Source organism: Hyaena hyaena, unplaced genomic scaffold (genome assembly GCF_003009895.1).
Source record: "Hyaena hyaena isolate Hyena2069 unplaced genomic scaffold, ASM300989v1 scaffold_236, whole genome shotgun sequence".
Lineage (NCBI taxonomy): Eukaryota > Metazoa > Chordata > Mammalia > Carnivora > Hyaenidae > Hyaena > Hyaena hyaena.
Window position 1 is genome coordinate 432,734 of NW_024080868.1, and position 21,949 is coordinate 454,682.

The 21,949-nt window shown below is 37.7% G+C and overlaps 1 protein-coding gene across 1 annotated transcript in view; it reads right to left on the minus strand.

Moving 5' to 3' along the window:
- FYB1 (FYN binding protein 1) overlaps positions 1 to 21,949 on the minus strand; it is a 155,083-nt gene that overhangs the window by 38,268 nt on the left and 94,866 nt on the right. Inside the window, exon 3 of the mRNA XM_039244290.1 lies at positions 9,375 to 9,531. Within this exon, the coding sequence (XP_039100221.1) occupies positions 9,375 to 9,531 (157 nt within the window). The remainder of the gene's footprint in view (positions 1 to 9,374; positions 9,532 to 21,949) is intronic.

The window sequence follows — 21,949 nt, forward strand, 5'->3', positions numbered from 1 at the left end:
CTTGACCATGACAAGACACTTTTTTCCCTTAGTGACTTTTTTTAGTCCTTGAAAGATTTAGGATAAAATACAGAAATGATGAAGTTAGTCAAACTTATGGTACCAAAATTTGTGAAACAAGTTTTATAGTTATTGGGACAATGAATCTATGTTCAATTTTATTTATTTTCTTATTCTATTTATAAATGTTTGTTTATTTTTGAGAGAGAGAGAGCACGAATGTGAGCATACAAGTGGGGGAGGGGCAGAGAGAGAGAGGGAGACACAGAACCTGAAGCAGGCTCCAGGCTCTGAGCTGTCAGTGCAGAGCCCAAAGTGGGGCTCAAACCCATGAACCATGAGATAATGATCTTAGCCAAAGACAGATTGCCGACTGACTGAGCCACCTAGATGCCCCAGTGTTCAATATTTTAAATATTTGTAATATTTAAGAGATTTGTTACATTAACAAGTATTTAATTAGATGCATGAAACTAATTTAAAATTTGTTATTTAGACCTTTTAGTGTAGTTGAAAAATAAGGATTCTTTGTGTCAATATTGAGTGTCAATGGCTGCTCATATCAAAAAAGGAGAGTCAACCAGACTTTACAGCCTCTTGATAAAAGAATATACTATCACCTAGGAAGTAATCTTACCAAAAAAAAAAAAAAAAACTAGAACTAAATTTGGTCAAGTCACCTCTACCTCCAACTACCAATTTACAGGAAATACAGAGGAGAGAAGAACATATAAGCTAAACTATAGGAAAGAATTCAGCAAGATCTGGACTATGGATAACCATAGTCCCCTAAATGAGCTTGATTTCTTCAACAAATAAATTGCAATAAACAGATAAATATAGTTATAAGGGTAGACTTGTTGCTTGAAGGAAAATTACAAAAGTATAAGCCAATGAAAATGTGTAGACTTTATATGGATTCTTATTCAAACAAACTAGAAAAAAATACACACACTCAATTTAAGAGACAACTGGAAATTTGAACATGGACTTGATTTTTATATTACTATATAGAGTCTAATGTTTCAGGATACCTACTAAAATATTTATGGATAAAATTACATGGTATTTGGTATTAGGTTCAAAATAATATGAAAGAGGGAAGCGGAGGGGGGTATTGATGAAACAAGACTAGTGATGTATTTATAATTGTTGAAGTTGGTGCAGGAGACATGGAGGCTCGTTTTACTCTTCTCTCTGCCTTTTATATGTTCACCTTTTATAAAAATTTTGAAACTATGCTCCTTAAAAAGTATAAGAAAAATCCCATAGAAAATACAACTGGAATATGTAAGGGAACTGGGTGTGCTTTAACAGATTTGTAAGAGTCATTTAAGTTCTTGGGAGGATTTGCAGTTATTAAATTTGTTCAGTCAGGTTTTTGAAATGCTTAAAAAATTCAATGTATAGATTTATCCATGCAATGTGAAACACATACGGGGGTAATTAAAACTAATTTTTTAAATGTAACTACCCATTTGAAAAAATTTAACCTGAGTTGTCTAATCACAAATCAGCGATCCCCCCAACATGATTGTTTTATTAAATAAAACTTCGTAGATGTACAAATAAGATAGCAAGTTATATTATGTGAATTTAAGTACTTAAAATAAATTAGACCTTTGCCTTATTAAATTTAAGGAAACAAGCATTCATTAAAAGCACAAGATGTAAATGCCTTAGACGTCAAAATATATTGACCTTCTACAGAATAAAAATTATGGCCCTTTTCATGGTATACAAAGTTCTTACACCCAGCCCTGTTCTTTTACAGTTTTATTTTTCCTATTTCCTCTTTTTCTATCATCTTTTCACATGTTAATACCGACTCACTCTCTGAATACCCTCTGGTTTCTTGTTGATCCGTGCCTACCCCACTCTGTTTTCCTTTTCTAGAATAATCTTTTTTCTTATTATCTGCTTGTGGTCCTCCTTAATCTTTAAGGCTCTCCTTAAACATTCCCTCCTCTGTGAAGTTTCTGATGCCTCTATATGTGGTTGAGGCATCTATATGTCATACATTGCTTCATTATAGTGGTTATTCTGTGTTACTATAATTATAGAGTAATTGCTTGCAGGTCTCTCTCCCTACTATGAGACTATAAGCCCCTTAATGAAAGAGATTGTCACTTGGTTAATTTATTATTATGACTATCATTTTTTAGAAAGCTATTAGAATAATTCCAGTCATGTATAGGACTTTGACTTTTTTTTGATGAATTAATTATGTCCCAATTAACTTTTGTTACTAAAGCGAATTGTTTATTATCATTTTTGAAGGAGAATATTAAGTCAAAAAGACTACTGGACTTGCAGTTTAATTCCTAAAACACATGGATGGATGAGTAACAAATATTTGCAGAAGGGTGAGTATCTGCATATACTTTCATACATATGTGGCTGCACGTTTATACAAACCACTTATCACTTATAGATAATGTTTCCATGTACACATTGATTCATAGACCTAACACGGTAGATGTAGATCTTAGTTTATATAAGTCTGAATTCACCATATATAACATGAAAATGTTCAATAGATATGAAATCGTATAAGAATGATCATGAAGAATAAAAGGAAATAGATGAGGTAGCTGAATGTCACGAATAAACTGAGATTAAACTGAGACCGGGGCGCCTGGGTGGCTTAGTCAATTAAACCTCGACTTCAGTTCAGGTCATAATCTCAAGGTTCATGAGTTCGAGCCCCGCAGGTTCCGTGCTGACAGCAGGGAGCCCACTTTGGATCCTCTCCTCCCTCTGTCTCTACCCCACCCCTGTTCATTTTCTCATTCTGATAAAGAAACAAAAACTTAAAAAGAAAGAAACTGTCACCCATCCTTAAAAAAAAATTGTGCTTCGGGCATTGAGAAAATCAGACCCTGGAGGCAAACAGTGAAACCAGTCACATCCCATGGTGGTGGTACAGGTCTAAGCAGAGGGAGCAGGGAAAAACGAAGAAAGGGAAGTTTATCTGTTGTTAGAACGCTGTGTCCATTCAGGAGGACCTTTCACCAGTTCTTTGGCTTCACACTGTGGCACGCAGAATTACATAGGAAAGGCAAAGTTAATTCATTATTAGGTCCGTCAGTTTTAGAAAGCTCGAGTGAGCTCTATTTCCTGACTTCTAAAGACGTAAACCTGTTGACTTTTATATCTTATTTGCTATTCACGACTTTAGCTTTCAATTGTTGATTTTGCTTGTGTTTTTTAAAGAAGAAGGGCAGATCTAAGTGTCACACAACTTTGTTCTGTACCTGCTGTTGCTGACAATAAAATCTCTGTGAACTTTTCTCTGGAACATGTCTTCCTGTATTGAACGCAGGAGGACTTTTAAAAGTACGACTTGCTTTAGCCAGGGCTTTCCAAACATAGCTAGGTAAGACCACCCCGGAGGGCATGTCTGAAAGGGCAAGTCTCAAATTCCAGGGAATGTTAAGCATTCCTAATTAATAAAATGTTGTAATGGTACACATTCTGACTTTTTGTCTGATTTTAGAGCCAAAAACCCCTGAAGCTGGCTATGAATGACCTCACGGTAAGAACTGTTCAGCTTCTCCCTTTTCCAACCTTAGTCATTTCCCATTATTTATTATTTCTTATTACTTCACTTTTCCTGTCTTGTTGCTATTAATAACCATGGAATTTGTTTTGTATACCAAAATATTCAGCCATTAGTCCTGTTTTCATACGAAGAGTTAGTTATGCTGTTAAAATTATAATTAATCCTTAAAGATGGTGCCAAGAAATGCGTTACACTAAAAGATGTTGACCTGGGCACTAATAATGATAAACAAGCTCTTTCGACACGTTTCAGTTTCTCTTCAGATGTCTGAGTAACAGAGCAGAAAATGTAACTAGCTGACTTCTCACCACTAGGTGGGGAAACAAGACAATTTAAAATAAAATAGACTTTGGCCGCAACCACTTTATTTTTAAAGATGGTTATTATTTCTAATTCTCATCTGCCTCCAATCTTTTACATTCTTTCACCATCCTGGTCTGAATAATGTCATTACAAGTGTCTTCTGGAGAGGTAGGTGAAAAAGGACCCTCCATCTCCTGAAATTCCTTCCCTGACACCAATTAAAAATTAACTTCCATGCCTTAAGCGACACAGACTCCACACCCTAGGGAAGGTTGTCAACCTTTCAGTTATTTATTCCTTTGGGAAGCCAGTCCCTCACCTGAACTGTTCCTTCCCAGTTGCTTCCCAGCAACTTCTCAGTTGCTCTAGGCTTGTTTTGAGAACTCTCCCCCCGCCACCATTATCATTTTCCTCTCTTTACTAGATCTTCTCACTGGCATACAAACATACTGCCATTTCTTCTATCTTAAAAAAAAAATCTCAATTCCATTTTTCCCAGAAGTTACTGCTCCATTCCTTTGCTTCCCTTTTCTCCTTGAAAGATTGTCTACCATTGCTCTTTCAAGTTCCTCTCTTTTCTTGATCTTCTAAAGCTATTTCAGTCAAGCGTGAGTCCCGATTCCAGGAGACTTCACCCACACTGACCTCCACAGTCCCCACTTATGTGGCCTTTTGCAGCAGCTGACACAGTTATCACTGCCTTCTCTTTGGGAATACTACCTTTACTTGTCTTCCAGAACACCACACCCTTGTTTCCTTCCTATTTTATTGGTTGTTCCTTTTTATCCCCCTTTGCTCATTTTTCTTCTCCCAGGGCTCGGTTCTTCTCCCTAGTTATACTTACTTCCTTGGCAATTTTTTTAAGTTTATTTATTTTGATAGAGAGACTGAGAGAGTGAGAGAGAGAGAGAGGGAGAGAGAAGTGGGGGGAGGCAGAGAGAGAGGGGGAGAGAGAGAAAATCCCAAGCAAGCTCCACACTGTCAGCACAGAGCTGGACTTGGGGCTCAAACCCACAAATCGTGAGATCATGACCTGAGCCAAAATCACCCCATTTCCTTGGTGGAAGTGGGGAATATATGCCCATGACTCTCCGATTTATATTTTTAAATCCGAACTTTCTCCTAAACCCAATACTCAGTTACTGCCTCAGTATCTCCACTTGGATGTTTCAAAGATGCTTCAAGCTTAAAATAGTCATGCCCTCCTAATTTTCCTCACTCCCAAACCTGTGCATTTTTAGCCTCTCCCATTTCAATGGAAGGATACATCATCCTTATAGTTGCTCAAGGCAAAAACCCTGGAGTCCTCTTTGATCTTCTTTCCCCAGATCCAAATTCTGTTGTCTCTACCTTCAAAATATATTCAGAATCTGGACACCTCTCTCCATCTCCACTGCCACTATCTTGATTACAGCCACCACGATACCATGTCTGCCTTTCTGCCATGTCTGCCTGACCAGTGTCTCTGTTTCAGTATTGGCCTACTGTCTCTTTTTATACAGCTGTTAAGTTGATCTTGATAAAACATAATTCAAAACATCACTGCTCTGCTCAACCGTTTTCAGTGGTTACCATTTCACTTGGAAGAGCCACAATGTCAGCCATGACCGGCAAGGCCCTACGTAAGCTAAATATTTTCCTACTCTTCCTTTCCTTGCTCACTCTACTCCAGCTCTGGTTACCTCCTTCCTAGTCCTTGAACATTCTAGGCATTTATTCTGTCTGTTTTCTCTGCCTGGAATGGTCTTGCTTAAGATCTCTGCAACCCTAACCCCCTCACTTCCTTGAGTCTTTGCTCAAGTATAACTGCCTTTATAGAAGGGAGCTACCCTTTCCTTTCTTAAAGTTGCAACAATCTGTCCCTCACCCCACCCTCTCACTACACCACCTAACCCTGCTCTCTTCTCTCCCACCTAGTACTTCCTAACATACTATCTCCTTGACCTGTTTATTATTTTTATTCTTTTGGTCTGTTGCCCCTGTTCTATGTGGACAGGGGTCTTTATTTTGTTCACTGATATTTCCTGAACTACTGTTACAAAAACACAAAGTAGTGGCTCAAAAGAACAATCCTTGAGCGAATGTAAAAAAAAAAACAAAAAAGCAAAAAAAAAACTATGAGAGCTTGACCTGAGAGTGGCCTTGACCAGTGAGGGGAGGAATGGCATTTGCAGGCTGGCAGAGAGAGCCTCTGGAAAACACCTATGCGCGTGTTTTGAAGGGTGGCAAACCCGGGGAAAGTTACAGGAACACCCATATCCCACAATGTTACTTAAAGATTTATCCTGTAAACTTCCCTTTCATTCGAAATATGAGGTTTTGAGCCTGAATATCAAGTCTCATTTTGCTTTTATTTCTTCTTTGTGTCTTATCTAACTTCCCCTACTTGGGGGAAAGTTTCTAACCCAGATATTTCTTCATTTTGGAATTTACTTAAGCTCTCTAATGGAAGTCTGAAACTCTTTCACTACACATCACATTTTTACTTATAAAATTGTAAATATCCCTTAGCTTTCATTCACTCAATCTCTCCACCTGACAACTTTCAGATTCCCCAAGTATTTTTTGTCTAGACAGTATAACTTCCAAGAAGACTCTTGTTTCTCTTCATCTTTCTTCTGAAAGTATGTATTTTGTGGAGTCAGGAACTCTTAGATGAATCTGACTTAGTAATTGGGAGTTCTTAATAGAGATGAGGTAAAGCTTATTACAGTTGGTGGATTTTGCTAATTTCTGATGCAAACAATATTACAAGTAAGAATTTGAGCCTCATTGGTTGGAAGGCCTCTTTCAACTTTTCAATAATTCCCTGAAAACCTGAGAAATTGACTAGGATCCTTATAAATTTGCAATACAAGCTATAGGACTGTTCTTGAAATCTTTTCTTCCATTTACAACTTTTTATTTCCCACCATATCATAATGGATTCTGTAGAGCAGGTATGCTGAAAAGAATTAATACAGCAAGCCTGTAGCTACTCGTTTTAGAAGAATCTGAAACCATGATTGGCCCTTGGCTTGCAAACGGGAATTCAGCTTCTAAAACATTCCCTACACTGATATGAAAAGTTGCTTAATTGATAAGAGTGATCTGTTGTGGCTAGACTGTATAGACAACGTGACTTAGGGTGAAAACCTACTCTCCTTCTGGAAGTCTGCTATTTTGGTAGTGGATAGGCGAGAGGTGCCTATGTGACCAACTCTCAATAAAAACTTGTCTCTAATGGACTGCCTAGGAAGCAACATTACACATTTTCAAAGCTGGAGAAAGGGGAACTTTCAGAGTGTCCCTCCCAGGCATAGAAGGACAGTGTCACTGTGATAAATCTTAGCCATGAGTACCACTGTTTGCTGGTCCTGTGCACCCTTTAAACGAATCATCAAATATATGGTGGTCTTGGGGACTCCCCATATTGCAGGAATAGTGCCAAATACTCCTCCAGTTTCTTCAATCACACTATTATCAGTCTTCATGTCTTATAAATTTTCAGGGATTCATGCTCAGGGTATTTATTAAAATTCCTCACTAGAATTACATAAGACTGAAGCCAGTAACTGAGATAGGGTCCCATAATAATACTCAAAGGAACTAAGATCATAATCTACTGGATTAAATTTATCAGACTAGGAAAAAAATTAGGGGAAAGAAACAATTTTTGTTTGAGAGAGAGAAAGAGAGAGAATCCTAAGCAGGTTCCATGCTCAGAGCAGAGCCTGACACAGGGTTTGATCTCACAACTGTGAGATCGTGACCTGAGGTGAAATTAAGAGTCAGCCGCTTAACTGACTGAGCCACTCAGGTGCTCCAAGAAATGAATTTAATACATGTGAAAGCAAAATAATTTATAGAAGTCAAGTGTATGTAAGAGCACATGTTAATTCATTATTTTAACTGAACAAATATTTATTTAACACTTACATGTTAGTAGGTAGATGGCTTAAACTCTTATTTGGTAGCAAAATATCATGGGGTATTAAAGTCTTTCGATTAGAATTCTTAAAATCAAATGCCTGGAAGGCCACAAAGCTAATACAAGCGCATACTGCAGGCAATAAATAAGATAATAGCCGCTAAGCTGCTCTAACACTTTCTAATTTCTGCCTTTATACCCCAGACAAACACAATAAAGTGAAACATAGTGGAAGGTACTTATGACATGTATTTTCATCTGCTCTAAACTATAATCATCATCACTAAAGGAAAGCTGTCAATCAGGTATTGATGCTGACAGATTCTTTTATATAGATTATGGATATGAAGTACTTTCAATGTAAAGATATTACTAACAGATTCTATTATATAGATCACAAATATCAAGTACTTTGAATGTAAAGAACATCAGTCTGGTAAGGGCTGGAAGTTGAGGAAAAATAAACTGTTGTCAAATATTTTGGGATATTGCTTATTTGTGGTCAAGGAGAATCAAGTAAAGCAATTTTCTGGAAGATGAAAGGGAAGACCTAGTCTAGCTTGCCATAAGGATTTATACTTGCTGTTCAATTATTTCTTTTTAAAACAACATTCCAATCTTCTGTTTGATTTTTCCTCAACCAGCTGTTCTGGTAAAACATGGGTAAAGAACCTGTGCATAGCAACCCATACATACAGTCTTGACATTTCTAGAAAGCATCATCTAAGAAAAGCAGGAGTAGGCTTGAATAAAAATTTCTGTTTTTTTAACACACTGCCCCAAATCTGAAGATTGAGAGAAAACCTGCATTTTCTTACTTAAGGAGGTTATTTAGCAGAGTAGTTAAAAGCACACATGTACTTTGGACTTAGACTGACATTGCCTCAAATTTTTACTCTACATTCTTGTGTAATCTTGGAGGCTCTTACTCAGTCTCTGTAAATTCCCATTTCTTCATCTGTGAAATGAGGAAAACATTTTTCCCTTTTATATATAAAGTTCCTAACAAGTCATAAGTAGTCAGTAAAATATGGTGGTGGTGATGGTGTTGATGATGGTGGTGGTGGGGATGATGATGGTGGTGATGATAATGGTAGTGGTGGTGACAATGGTGGTAGTAACGGTGATAATGGTGATGGTGGTGGGAATTTGATGGTGGTGATGATAATGGTGGTGATTATAAGGACGGTGGTGGTGGTGACGGTGGTGGTGGTGGTGGTGGTGATGATGACAACGGTGATGGTGATGATGATGATGATGGTAGTGGTGGTGCTGATGGTGGTGGCAGTGACGGTGATGGCGGAAGAGATGGTTGTAGTGCTAACCTGAAGAATGTTTCATAACTTTTAAAAAGGCAGTGGAGATTTTTTTCAAATGAACCTCTAAGGAAACAAACACTGTAAAAACAGATAACACAAGAGTTGCTCAAGGAAGTGGGGGTATGAGAGCAGCCTGCTCAGCCATCCCTTCTCCTTCCATGTGCTCACAGTGGTGACCCCAGCAGTTTACCATGGAACTCTCAGCATTCAGCCAAGCATAGTTTGAAAATCTCTGGCAAGAGACTGACAACGAAATGGCAAAATAATCTTTGCTTACTTTATATCTAAAGGTGGTTTAATGTTTCTGGGAGGTAGACTTGGGACTGGCGGTTGTGTTGGGTGAGACGCTGGCAACGGTGGTTGGCTGGCTGGATGGGATGGTGGAGGTGGTGGAAGGGAAGTCGTTGAGTAACACGTTTGGCCTTTGCTGGTACCTAAGAAGCAGAGAAAAAATACCATGAATTAAGATAAATCTTCAAAACACAAGAGGTGGTTGTTCCAAGTATGCAGAAATGAAGATCTTAAATATAAAAATGTAAGAAATGCATCCTAAGTTGAATTAATGCTTTAAAGAATCTATTATTCTAAGTACCACAGAACATGGCATTTATATGTTCTATTTTTTTTCAGATTTATTGAGGTATAATTGACAAAATTATAAGATATGTAATATAGATAAGAGGATGACTTGATATATGTATATATTTTGAAAGGTTTTACCCCATTGAGTTAATTAACACATCTATCATCTAACGTGTTTATCTTTTTTGGGGGGCACAGGATGAGACACTTAAGTTCTACTCTCTTAACAAATTTCTGTTATACGATACAGTGTTAACTATAGTCACCATGTTTTACTTTAGAGCCTCAGAACTTATACATCTTATAACTGAAAGTTTGTACCTTTTGATCAACTTCTTCCTATTTCCACCACCCTAGCCCCTGACAACTGCTTTTCTTTTCTTTTTTTTAATAGTTTATTGTCAAGTTGGTTTCCATATAACACCCAGTGCTCATCCCCACAAGTGCCCTCCTCCATGACCATCTCCCCTCTCCCCTCCCCCACACCCATGAGTCCTCAGTTTGTTCTCAGCATTCAAGAGTCTCTCATGGTTTGCCTCCCTCCCTCTCCCCAACTATTTTTCCCCTTCTTCTCCCCTATGGTCCTCTGTTAAGTTCCTCCTAATCCACCTCTATGTGCAAACATATGGTATCTGTCCTTCTCTGCCTGACTATTTCGTTCAGCATAACACCCTTAAGTTCCATTCATGTTGCTACAAATGGGCAGATTTGATTCTTTCTCATTGCCATGTAGTATTCCATTGTATAGACAAACCACATCTTCTTGGACAACTGCTTTTCTACTCTCTGTTTCTATGAGTTTGACTTTTGTTTTGTTTTCTTTTGTTTTAGATTATACATATCAGTTAATCTAAGGAGCTTTGTCCTTATCTGGCTTTCTGGCTTATTTCACTATCATCATGCCCTTTAGATTCATCTATATTGTCACAAATGACAGGATTTCCTTCTTTTTAAAGTGGAATAATATTCCACTTTATATATCTACCACATTTTTCTTATCCACTCCTCCATTGATTGACTCTTAGGTCATATCTATTCCTTAGCTGTTGCAAATTATATTGCTTTAAGTATGGGAAAACAGATCTGTCTTTAACATAATTATTTTGTTGCTTTTAGATATATACCCAGAAGTGGGATTGCTGGATCATATGTGAGTTCTATATTTAATTGATTGAGGAAAGTCCATACTGTTTTCCACAGTGGCTGTCCCATTTTACATTCCTAACAGTGTAAATAAGTGTTCCCTTTGCTCCACTTCCTGGCATTTGCTATCTCTTGTGTTTTTGATAATAGATATCCTAACTTGTGAAGTGATATCTCATTGTGCTTTTGATTTGCATTTCCATAATGCCTAGCGATGTTGATAAATATTCCTTTTTTTTTTTTGAGATAGACAACTTCTTTAATTCCCATTATTAAAAGGAATTTCTCTACTTTGCTTAGGAAAATCTTAACAATTGTTAAATCTAGCTATTGAGTATATGGGTGAAAATGTTCATAATGAAAAGTAAAACAAAACAAAACAAAAAAAGAATCTCTTACTTTTTAGAAACTTTTGTAAATGTTAGTTTTAATATTCTGGACTTTATGAAGAAGTCGACATCAACTTTAGTATGACATTCTTTATGATTTTAAAAATGTGGATTTTTTTTTATCAAACTCATTATTTTAGACGAAAGAGGTTTAGTTTTTGTGTCTGCTACTGGTAACACATTTTTACTTGTTTTCAATGATTTCCTTGAATCATTAATAAGAGGATATATTTTGTTTCAGGTATGATTTCTAAATATTGAAATTTATTAAACAATCTCACAAGTATATCATATATATAGTAGAGGTTGTAATATAAAGACAAGCAAAACCCAATCAATATAAATCACCCATAATTGCATCACCCAGAAATACCTACTGAGTTACATGTATATTGAAACATTGTAGTGTAGACATATACTTTTAGGGCAGGGGAGCAAAAGGGGACATTTTGGTATTTGGTACCAGTTAAAAATTTTTCTCATTATTCCTATATATCATTCTAAGTTAATACAATTACAATGTAATTTTTAGTAACTGGACAATTTTTCTTTATGCAACAATTTAAAAAAACACAAAGCTCTAATATTAGATATTTTCATTAATTCCTTTCCTTTTGGCTACAATAAATAATGGCTTAGTCTTTGCACATATTTAAAGGTTTTTCATAGGATGAATTCCATTAAGTGGAAATGCTGGGTCAAACAACATTTTTTTAAGACTTTTGATACAAAATATAAATTATTTCCTAGAGTGATATCAACTGTCAGCTCCATCACTTAGTATAGGAAAGTGCTTATTTTTGTACGTTTTTGCCAACGTTGGCATCATATGGTTTGAATTTTTGACAATGTTATGGAAAACTTCTACCTTTTGCTTTAATTTCGTTTTTATCAAAGTATCAATATCAAATACCAAAAACTTCCAAAATTTTAGATGTTTCTTTTGCACTTACCTTCGTACACACACACACACACACACACACACACACACACAACTCCTGCCTGAAAAAATTATTGATTTTCTATTTGGTAGATGTAGGTTTTTGCCCTCCACCCCCTTCTTTCTCCAATGTAGTAAAAGCATAACTTTTTTTTTTAAATTAAACCCATGTTCATTGTTTTCATTATCATGACAAGGTAAATATTGTTCTCTGAGTCAAGTAGGGCACTCTAACTGCATTTGCTTTTTCCTTCAACTTACTGTTTTCCTGGAGTTAATAGCTGTCTTATTTTGTCACTTGCAACAATTTTTCTTTGGAACGCTTACTTCTCACAATTTCCAGCAGTGCTGTAAAATGTCTTTAAACATTTTCTACAAAACCAGACTTTCCTGATAATGAGTCAGTTCCAACATAACCATCCCTGTCTACTAGCTCTAATGTGACCTGGTTGCTTGTAAATTCTGCCACACATCTCACATTCGGAGATTTCTCTTTGCCAGCATCATGGCTCTGATGCATCGAGAGAATGCATTGTGATAAAGTGTCCATGATCTGGAGCCAAAGTGCCTGGGTTTAAATCCTGTCTCCACCACTTACTTGCTGGGTGACTTCTGGTTTCATCTGTAAAATGAAGATCCTAATAGTGCCCCCTCAAAGGGTTGTGGTGAGGATGTTAGACTTAATACCGGTAAAGCACTTAGGACAGTACGTTGCATATAGTAAGTTGAACATTTTATTTCTTATTCAATAAATATTTATTGAATGCTTAGTGTGTGTCAAACTCTGTTTTAGGCACTAGGATACAATAGAGAGAATACAGAAACACATTTCTGCTCTTATGGATTTGGGGTGATATATAAAAACTAAATACATGTAAGTAGAAAATGTATAAAATTGTGCGACGTGCTATAAATTGTGAAAAGACTATCGAATAGTATACTGTTGGCATCTCTTCCCTACTCTTCATCCAGTGACCTCACTATGGTAGGTATAACTTGGGCATAATGGGAGTAACTAGGTAGTGGAAATAAATAAGAACCATAAGTTTCATTATTGCTTTGTTGATTATTAGATTTAAGAAAATGCTTATCATGCAGATTAAACTTAAAAGTGTGTTTTTTCTATAACTATTATATGGTGAATAGCATAAAACATTCAAGAAATATTTTCCAGTATTTGAAAGCTATTATACAAACTCAGCAAAATATTCACTTACATCATTGACGAATGAACTTCTGACATATGTCTTTGTTGTTTCTCATTCATCTTGTTAACATAAATTAAACCAATGATCAACATTCAGGTCGGAACTACACTCATTCCTTAACTGCAACCGTACATTGGCCACAGGTACAAGAGATTGGCAAAATTCAACAACAGGCCATGTGGAATTCTCAATAAAGAGTATTGTATAGCTTATTCTTATTTATATATTATGTGTTATGCATTTTAATAACAGAAAATTTAATACCTGTATGTATATAAACATTAAACACATACACACAGTTTTTCTTCGAGAACTAGTTAAAAATTTACCAGCATATCAGGCTTAGTCCTAAAAAATTCGTAGGTTCTGGTGGTTATATGATGACTAGAATGTCTCTCTATCTCTCCGATTTGCATTGACCTTTTCTGATTTTATACATTATGCATCGGAATTATGTATGTTGCCTAGTTTCCCTAAATATGAAGTTTGTTTTTCTTGTCCTCCTAATTTCAGGGCAATTGTTTTGAGAGGAAAAGAAGATGCACTCTTGAAAAATATTTTCTTTTAATTTTACATATCTCTGAGGTCCATCTTTTCATCTTTATAACCATTTTTCATTTTAATTGTATTATCTATTCAAATCCTTTGGCTGTTTTTATTTTATTAAAAATTTTTTTAATGTTTATTTTTTGAGAGAGACAAAGAGTAAGAGCAGGGAGGGGGAGAGAGAGAAGGGGACAGAGGATCTAAAGCAGGCTCTGTGCTGACAGCAGAGAGCCTGATGAGGGGGTCGAACCCACAAACGGTGAGATCATGACCTGATCCAAAGGCAGACACTTAACTGAGCCACCCAGGCTCCCCATTTTACCATTTTTAAAATACTATTTGTGGTTTTTGTAGTGGATAGTAGAACCTCTTTATTCAGGGTATTAATCCTTTTGCCACTTATATGGACAAACTGAATATAATAATCAGGCTGCTTTGGCTCCTGCTTCTGCCTATTCATACCAAAAACCTCCCAACAACAAAAAGTGAAACAAACAAATAAACAAAAGACCCCCACAAAACATAAACCAAACTATGCCTTAACCAACAAAACCAAAAATCTTCAAAACCTTTGAAGGAAATATAGTACTCTACTGTGAATTACCTTAAAGGGTTAATGGCAGGGTTTTAAATGACATATCATATAAAAAGCTTCTTTGGTAGGTAGAGAGGATTAGTTCTCCTGAAAATCTGATAAATAGAATTTCCCAACTGATTGTATTTATGTTAGAAATACTTTTCCATTTCATTTTTGTCATCAGTAAAGTTAAACTTTTTTGATATATAGGACTTACTACTTTTTCTCTAATTCAATGAATAAATTCTTTTATACATGATTTCTATCACTAGAGTTATGTTCAGGAATGCCATCCTTGCCCTGAGAATACATAATCATTTTTTATTTTATTTTTTAAGGATTTTATTTTTAAGTAATCTCTATGCCCATTGTGGGGCTTGATCTTACAACCCAGAGATCAAGAGTTGCACACTCCACTGACTGAGCCAGTTAGATGCTGTGAGAACACATAATTATCAACCTTACATTGTTTTCTACTTCTCTTTGGACTCATTTTTAAACATTTAACTCTTTGAAACTATTGATGATTTATTTTGGGGTTAGGAGTTAGGTGTGAGATTGGGATCTAGTTTTATGGGTTATGTTGCTACTGCTGTTACTTCTTAAATCATTTGCCAAATGTCCCAGCACCATTTATTTAATGGGCTATTACTTACTGACTTGAAATGCCTCTTTTATCATAGAATACACATTACAAATTTTAGTGAATTTGGGGTGCCTGGGTGGCTCAGTGGATTAAGTGAATGACTTCAGCTCAAGTGATGATCTCATGGTTCATGAGTGTGAGCCTCTTATCAGGCTCTGTGCAGACAGCTCAGAGCCTGGAGCCTGCTTCAGATTCTGTGTCTTCCTCTCTCTGCCCCTCTCCCACTATCTTTCACTCTTTCTCAAAAGTAAATAAACATGAAAAAATTTTTTAAAAATTCTAGTGAATTTGACAGATGAAAATGACGTCTTATTTCGATTTATAAATAATATGGTCTGATAGATTCGTAAGTGATTTGAAAGCTGTACTCACAGAGAATAAGCTACCATGAGCAGAAATTAATACTCTATTGTCTAAACAAAATAAAAATTTTTTTTCTTTATCATCCATTTGTGACTTATCTTTTCATGGAAAAGACTTTGACAAGCTGGGGGCGTTACCATCTGAAAGTGATCTAAGGTTTGGAGGTAAGAAGTTATAGACATGGTTGGGGGAACAATGAACTGGAAACACGAAAAACTGGCTTACCCCAAAACCCATGTACTTCTTTTTCATTTTTGTACAGGCTTCTGAGACTTTCTGATGGAACGACTATGGAGGGGCCCTGTCCTTCTGCTTCTTGGCATCTATTTTCCTTTCCTTAGTTATAATAACTTGAGCTACTCAGAAAGGGGTGTGCTGGTTTCCCCCCAGACTTGGATCTTTAAGGAGGGCCCTTGGCATTGCCATCTCACCACCACCAGGGAAGGGTTTGCCTGAAGATGTGGCAGAACTGGGGCAAAGCGCAGCTGAAAGACAGAGAGGGACTGGTCGGATTTTTAAAAAATTACCTTTGGAAAATTGTCAGACATAATTTGAAAGGCTGAATGAAGCACTAAACTAATTATTCAAGGGTTCTGCTCCTCACCAAACATGGGGGAACATACACTAAAGTCTTCCTATTTTACACAACTATTTAGCAGGGAGACATTTTGCTTTGCAAAATCTGTGGTCACTTTCAAATCCTACAAAGGATATATTTGCATGTATATAAAATAATTCTAAGGAAAAGCATCTTTGTTTTTCTGGGGGAAAAAAACAACAGGAGACTTACTTTAATGTTATGTGGCTGGCTTTGAAATCTCATTCTGGACCTTTAAAGTATGCTAAGATACAATTAATGATATCAGAGTTCTCAAATACAAAAATCTAGTCTGTTGTGATGGAAAGCAGACGGTGGGTATTGACTTATAATAAGTAAAGGGGAAACAGAAACAAGAAATCTATAGGACATTTCTGAGATTGATGATAACAATACTAAGTAATCACCTGTTTTTGGCCAGGCACATTCTAGACATTTTACATATATAATCTTATTCAATCTTTACAATAAATCAATGGGGTTCCTCTCTAGTTTCCATTCAATAGTTAAGAAAACTATGCATGTTAGAGAGTTTAGAGGCAACAGGAGTAGTGTTTAAATGTAGCCTGGATTTGAACTCCAGTCAGTTTCTTATGCTGTCTACACTTTTTCTGCTATGTTCTGTGGCTATTCAAGGAAAGGAAGTAGACATTACTGGTAAGTTCCAATGCACATATTCACACACTTTCCAAAGATCTGAGTGTAAGTCTAGCTTTTCTGACTGATACCTTTCCTCACAGTGTGATTTTGTACAACTATTTTCAGTTTCGTGTAGGGCAGAACTAACTCTGGAGACTGTAAAGTAATTCTGGAACATATACTCACATATTTGGGGTGTTTTAGATGCTAAATTTATAATTTATACCGGAATTTGATTTTGGAGACCAGATAGCAAGAAAGTAGACATTCAAGAGCTCATGGAAAATTAGCCCCCAAAGATGGATGACTTACACAGGCTAGCAAGGAAAGTCTCAAGAAATGGAATTGAGGAATTCAAAACAAAGTCATAAAATGACTGAGAAGATATGAAATAAATAAAATAAAGGAAAAAAACAGTTTAGAATTTAGTGTGCATAAAGAATTAAGGATATGGGGCACCTGGGTGTCCTAGTCAGTTTAGCTTTTGACGCTTGATTTTGACTCAGGTCATGATTTCACGGTTCGTGAGACTGAGCCCTACATCAGGCTCTGCACTGACAGTGTGGACACTACTTGGAATCCTGTCTGTCTGTCTGTCTCTCTCTTTCTCTGCCCCTCCCCTGTTCATGCTCGCTCTTCTCTCAAAAAAAAAAAATTAAGGATGTAGCTGAAAGATAACACCTGGAACTGATCTACTATGGGTCTTATCCTCCAAGGCTCAGGAGATGTTGCCTAAGTGGTCAGTGGCTTTAAAATACTAGATCTGACGAGAACATTTGGAATTCTTCAAAGAATGATAGGATCATGCAGGGATATGGGTCTCCTAGCAGTGGGCAGAGCTGCTCCCCTGGACAGTTTAGAACCACTCAATGGCAATTAAACCAATCAGGTGAAATTTGCATCCTACTGCCCACTCTCATTCCAAGTCACAATCCCCGAACTGTATTCCTGGTCATTTTGAGAGTAGCTCAAGGCTTCAAGAAGGAGATATGGGGCATTTTGCTAAAAAGTCAAGTAGGAGCTTGACTGACGTCTTGTAACCTTTGAACTTTCACCAGAGATGTAATAATTTTGAGAATAAAATTATTAACCACAATAAAAAAGTGACTATTTGTAAACATAAGAGAGAACGGACTATTTTTGTAAAAGAGAGCAGTTCATACTGGTTACAGAAAAATTTGGGAATGAAGGAGAGAGACACAAAATCATGAAAGCAGCTCTCAAGAATCTGGGAGGTTAGCAACCTCTGATTCAAATTCTCATCTCCTTTAATTCTGGAACCTCAGAAGAAGCCTTGCACAAGTCAGACGCCCCTGCTCAGGCATGCTGAGTGGGTGGCTCATGGTTGGAACACCAGTACCATCTGACCAGGAAGAAACGATGAAGCCCTCCATGAGTCAGTGATGAGCAGGGTTCTGCCCTCAACGCTCCAGAGTCACTGAAACACGGGTTGCCCGAAGGGGTGACATTTTGTCAGGATCTAAAACTCAAACAAAACTAACAAGCAAAAAACAGAATTGAGGGGGAAGAAAAGTGGGATGGGCAGAAGGCAAGGGGGTAATTAACAAAAGACACAGTGAGGGTGGCAGTGTACACCTATTATGGAGAATAGAAGAAACAAAAGTTGATGAACTTGACACATTGCAGTTTTTTCGTGAACCAAATACTGGTTCTAGATATGGTCACCGTACTAGTATAAGATGAAGATCTATGAGGTCCCAGGAAATCTACCCCATAGATTCTGACATTTATGACTTTGGACTAAGAAGGTACCTCTTGCCTTCATGTCCCATGGGGTCGAAGGGACATGTAGGGTTGTGGTTCTCGATTTCCTTTTTAATCTATGGATTCCTTTATGAAACCAAGGACATTGTGCCATACTTGGGGGCCTGCAGTTGCCCCCAAACCCTGACCCTAGACCAGGTATTTCTAGGGTCCAGGTATTTCTAGCCTTGAATTGGGCCAGGCATTAGAAAACTTTGATTTTACCACCAGCTCTATTTATCACCAAAGAGCTCTTTGTCTTTGGCAAATCAGTTAACGAACCTCCACGTGAATTAGTTTTTCCATCTGTTGAGTGGTAGTAATACGAACTCGACTACTTCACAAGGGTTTAAGGGTTAGATGAGCTGATAGGCATGAAAGCATCTTGAAAAGCCTGAAGTATTGTATAAACATAAAAGATGGTCTCACAAGGATGAGGGGTACTGCAAAATAAAATCATTACCAAGTTATTTTGACTTAACGTGTTTTGAAATCGTTTATAAAGCTCATCATTTATTTATTTGGGGAAATATGACATGCCTGCCCCAGGATTTAGCCATTGAACTGACAACTCCAATCTAGAGTTTTATTTTCTTTGGATCTGGGTAGGCACTTAGTTCTTGCCCATCCAAAGGGAAGAAGAGCTCTAGCAGCTGTTTGGTATTCCCAGCGTCTGGACTGGTGAACTCTGCACCAAGTAACTTGTACAACAACCTAGGTGCACACTTAATGGAACCCCTAGCAGCTGCATGCACATGCATTTATACCTAACTGAACAGGAACTTTCTCAGGACCAAATATCACTCAGATCTTATCACATTTACCATAATGGCTGTTTCAACCCTCCCCAAATTCCCGGACCTCACCCATGCCTTCCTCTTTCACCACAGATAACTTTACTTTTTATTTTACTAAGAACAGGCTGAGCGTGCCACCTGGCCCTCCCTACTCACCCTTCATTTTAACCTTTTAAAACACCCTTATATCCTACATGCCCTCATTTTTTTTTTTTTTTTTTTTGCCCTGCTTTTCTGGAAAAATGTCAATCTTCCTTACTAATATTAACTGGCATTCTTGGCTTTTATCAGTGCCCACGTCCTTTTAGATCCTGTTCTGTTGACTATGCACTTCTTCACTTGCACTGAGCACAACCATTTATTAAGCACTTACTGTGTGCTCTGGACTGTGTGTTTCATCCTTTAAGAAGGACTTTCCATCTTAAACATGGTCAACCTTCTCTACTCCAAAGAGACACAACAATAGCCTCTCTTATCCTTGTCCTCCATTCTATTACCAGCTGTTTTTCCTCCTTCCCTTTACAGCCAACCTCTCTGAAAAAAAAAAAAGTCTCTACTGGCCACTTCTGTATCTTTGTTTTGCTTGGGTAGCTTCATGGCGGGGCAAAGAATGAACAGGTTTTGGGAGGTGTGGGTTTGAGTTCAGATTCACCACACTTATGAAAACCTTCAATTGCTTATTACTCAATTCGGGGCCTTGAGTAAGTTGCTTGATTTCTCCAAGCCTTTATTTTCTCATCTGTGAAGTGGTCACATACATCCACCTTGCAAAAGCACCTGACCACACTGTAACGCTCAATGAACACACTGTAACGCTCAATGAATGTTCCTACTCTTCTTAGCTATTACTTGTGATGACTGCCTCATTGATACCCTGCACTCTACCCACCTCAACTGTAAACAAAACAAAACCCCTTTCCCCAAACCAATCATGCCTCATCTTGGTTCTGTTAGGATATCTTAGAATGGATGAAAAATCAGGAAGTTTAACTTAAAAGTTTTAGAACTATCCCATTAGGTACACAAACGAACAAACAAACAAACAAATGTTACTTTCACTTTCCTGATTCTTTTTCCAAAAAAGTTTCTTTTAATGCTTATTTATTTTTGAGAGAGAGAGATTGCGAGCACAAGAGGGGGAGGGGCAGAGAGTGAGAGGGAGACACAGAATCAGAAGCAGGCTGTAGGCTCTGAGCTGTCAGCACAGAGCCCGACATGGGGCTCAAACTCACAAGGTGTGAGATCATGACCTGAACTGAAGTCGGACACCCAACCGACTGAGCTACCCAGGCGCCCCTCACTTTCCTGATTCCTAACATGCCAGAAGCAATTTTCAACATGGGAAGAGGAATGGTTTGGTAGAGGGAATAGTTGTGCTGGGGTCATTCAAACTTGGGTTTGACTACTGATCCCAATCAGCACTAGCTGTGGTACACTGTAGGATTTATTTTGTTTTTTTGGATTTTTTATTCCTTGCCTATTGTATTGCGACTATAGTTTCCTAACTTGCAGGATGGCCATAAGAACAAGGAATAATACAAAGGTGTACCTGTCCAAGCAAATAGCAGGGGTTCTACTTATGAATGACCCTAGAACCTGCAGCTGTTGTTTGTTCTATATGGGACAGGCTCTTATTAAACCTTTCAGGGCACATTTGTTGCCATCTGTGTAAGAGAATTGGATAATCATACTCTAACAACTTAAACAAAAAGTTTTCTAGGGGTCCCTGGGTGGCTCAGTCAGTTAAGCATCTGACTCTTGATCTCAGCTCAGGTCTTGATCTCAGGGTCATGAGTCAAGCCCTGTATTGGGCTTCATGCTGTTAAAATAAAGTTTTCTAAACTACCCCTTGTGCCTGAGACCACATGCTCGTTGCCATACATCTGACCCTTTTGTGGATTGCAAGCTTCCGAAAGGCCACCTGCCCTTTTAAATGTAGTGTGGTTGCACCGCCCTTCTGCAGTGTTAATACTCATGCAACCTAATACAGCTCAGAGTTCTCCGCTTGTACACAGAGCATGCACATGCGGTTTCTTATACTAATTTTATTTTCTTTAAAACTCCCCAAACTTATCAGCTATCTATCTATCTGTTTATTTTCTTCCTAGTTCCACGGTAAACTTCTGAGGGTGGGTCTCCACTGTCAATATCTGTGCATACCCAACACTCTACGTCTGTTGGACCTGGTAGGGCATTTAATGTTCTACCGATTTGGACCTTCTTTTTTCCTTTACTTTTCTTCCCTTTAGAAAACAAAAACTAATTTGGGGCACCTGGGTGGCTTAGTCAGTTAAGCGTCTGACTGGCTGAGATCATGATCTTGCGGTCTGTGGGTTCGAGCCCTGCATTGGGATCTGTGCTGACAGCTCAGAGCCTGGAACCTGCTTCAGATTCTCTGCCCCTCCCCCACTCATACTCTATCTCCCTCTCTTTCTCAAAAGTAAACATTACAAAATTAAAAAAAAGAAAAAAACAAATTTAAAACGGTTTATGGCAAAATAGTTTTATACACGGCAAACCATTTAAGAAAATAGAAGAGGGACTTAACTGAGGACCATGGGGGAGAAGAAGGGCGGAAATGGTGGGGGAAAGGGAGAGAGGCAAACCATGAGAGACTCTTGAATGCTGACAAAAACTGAGGACTGATGGATGTGGGGGGG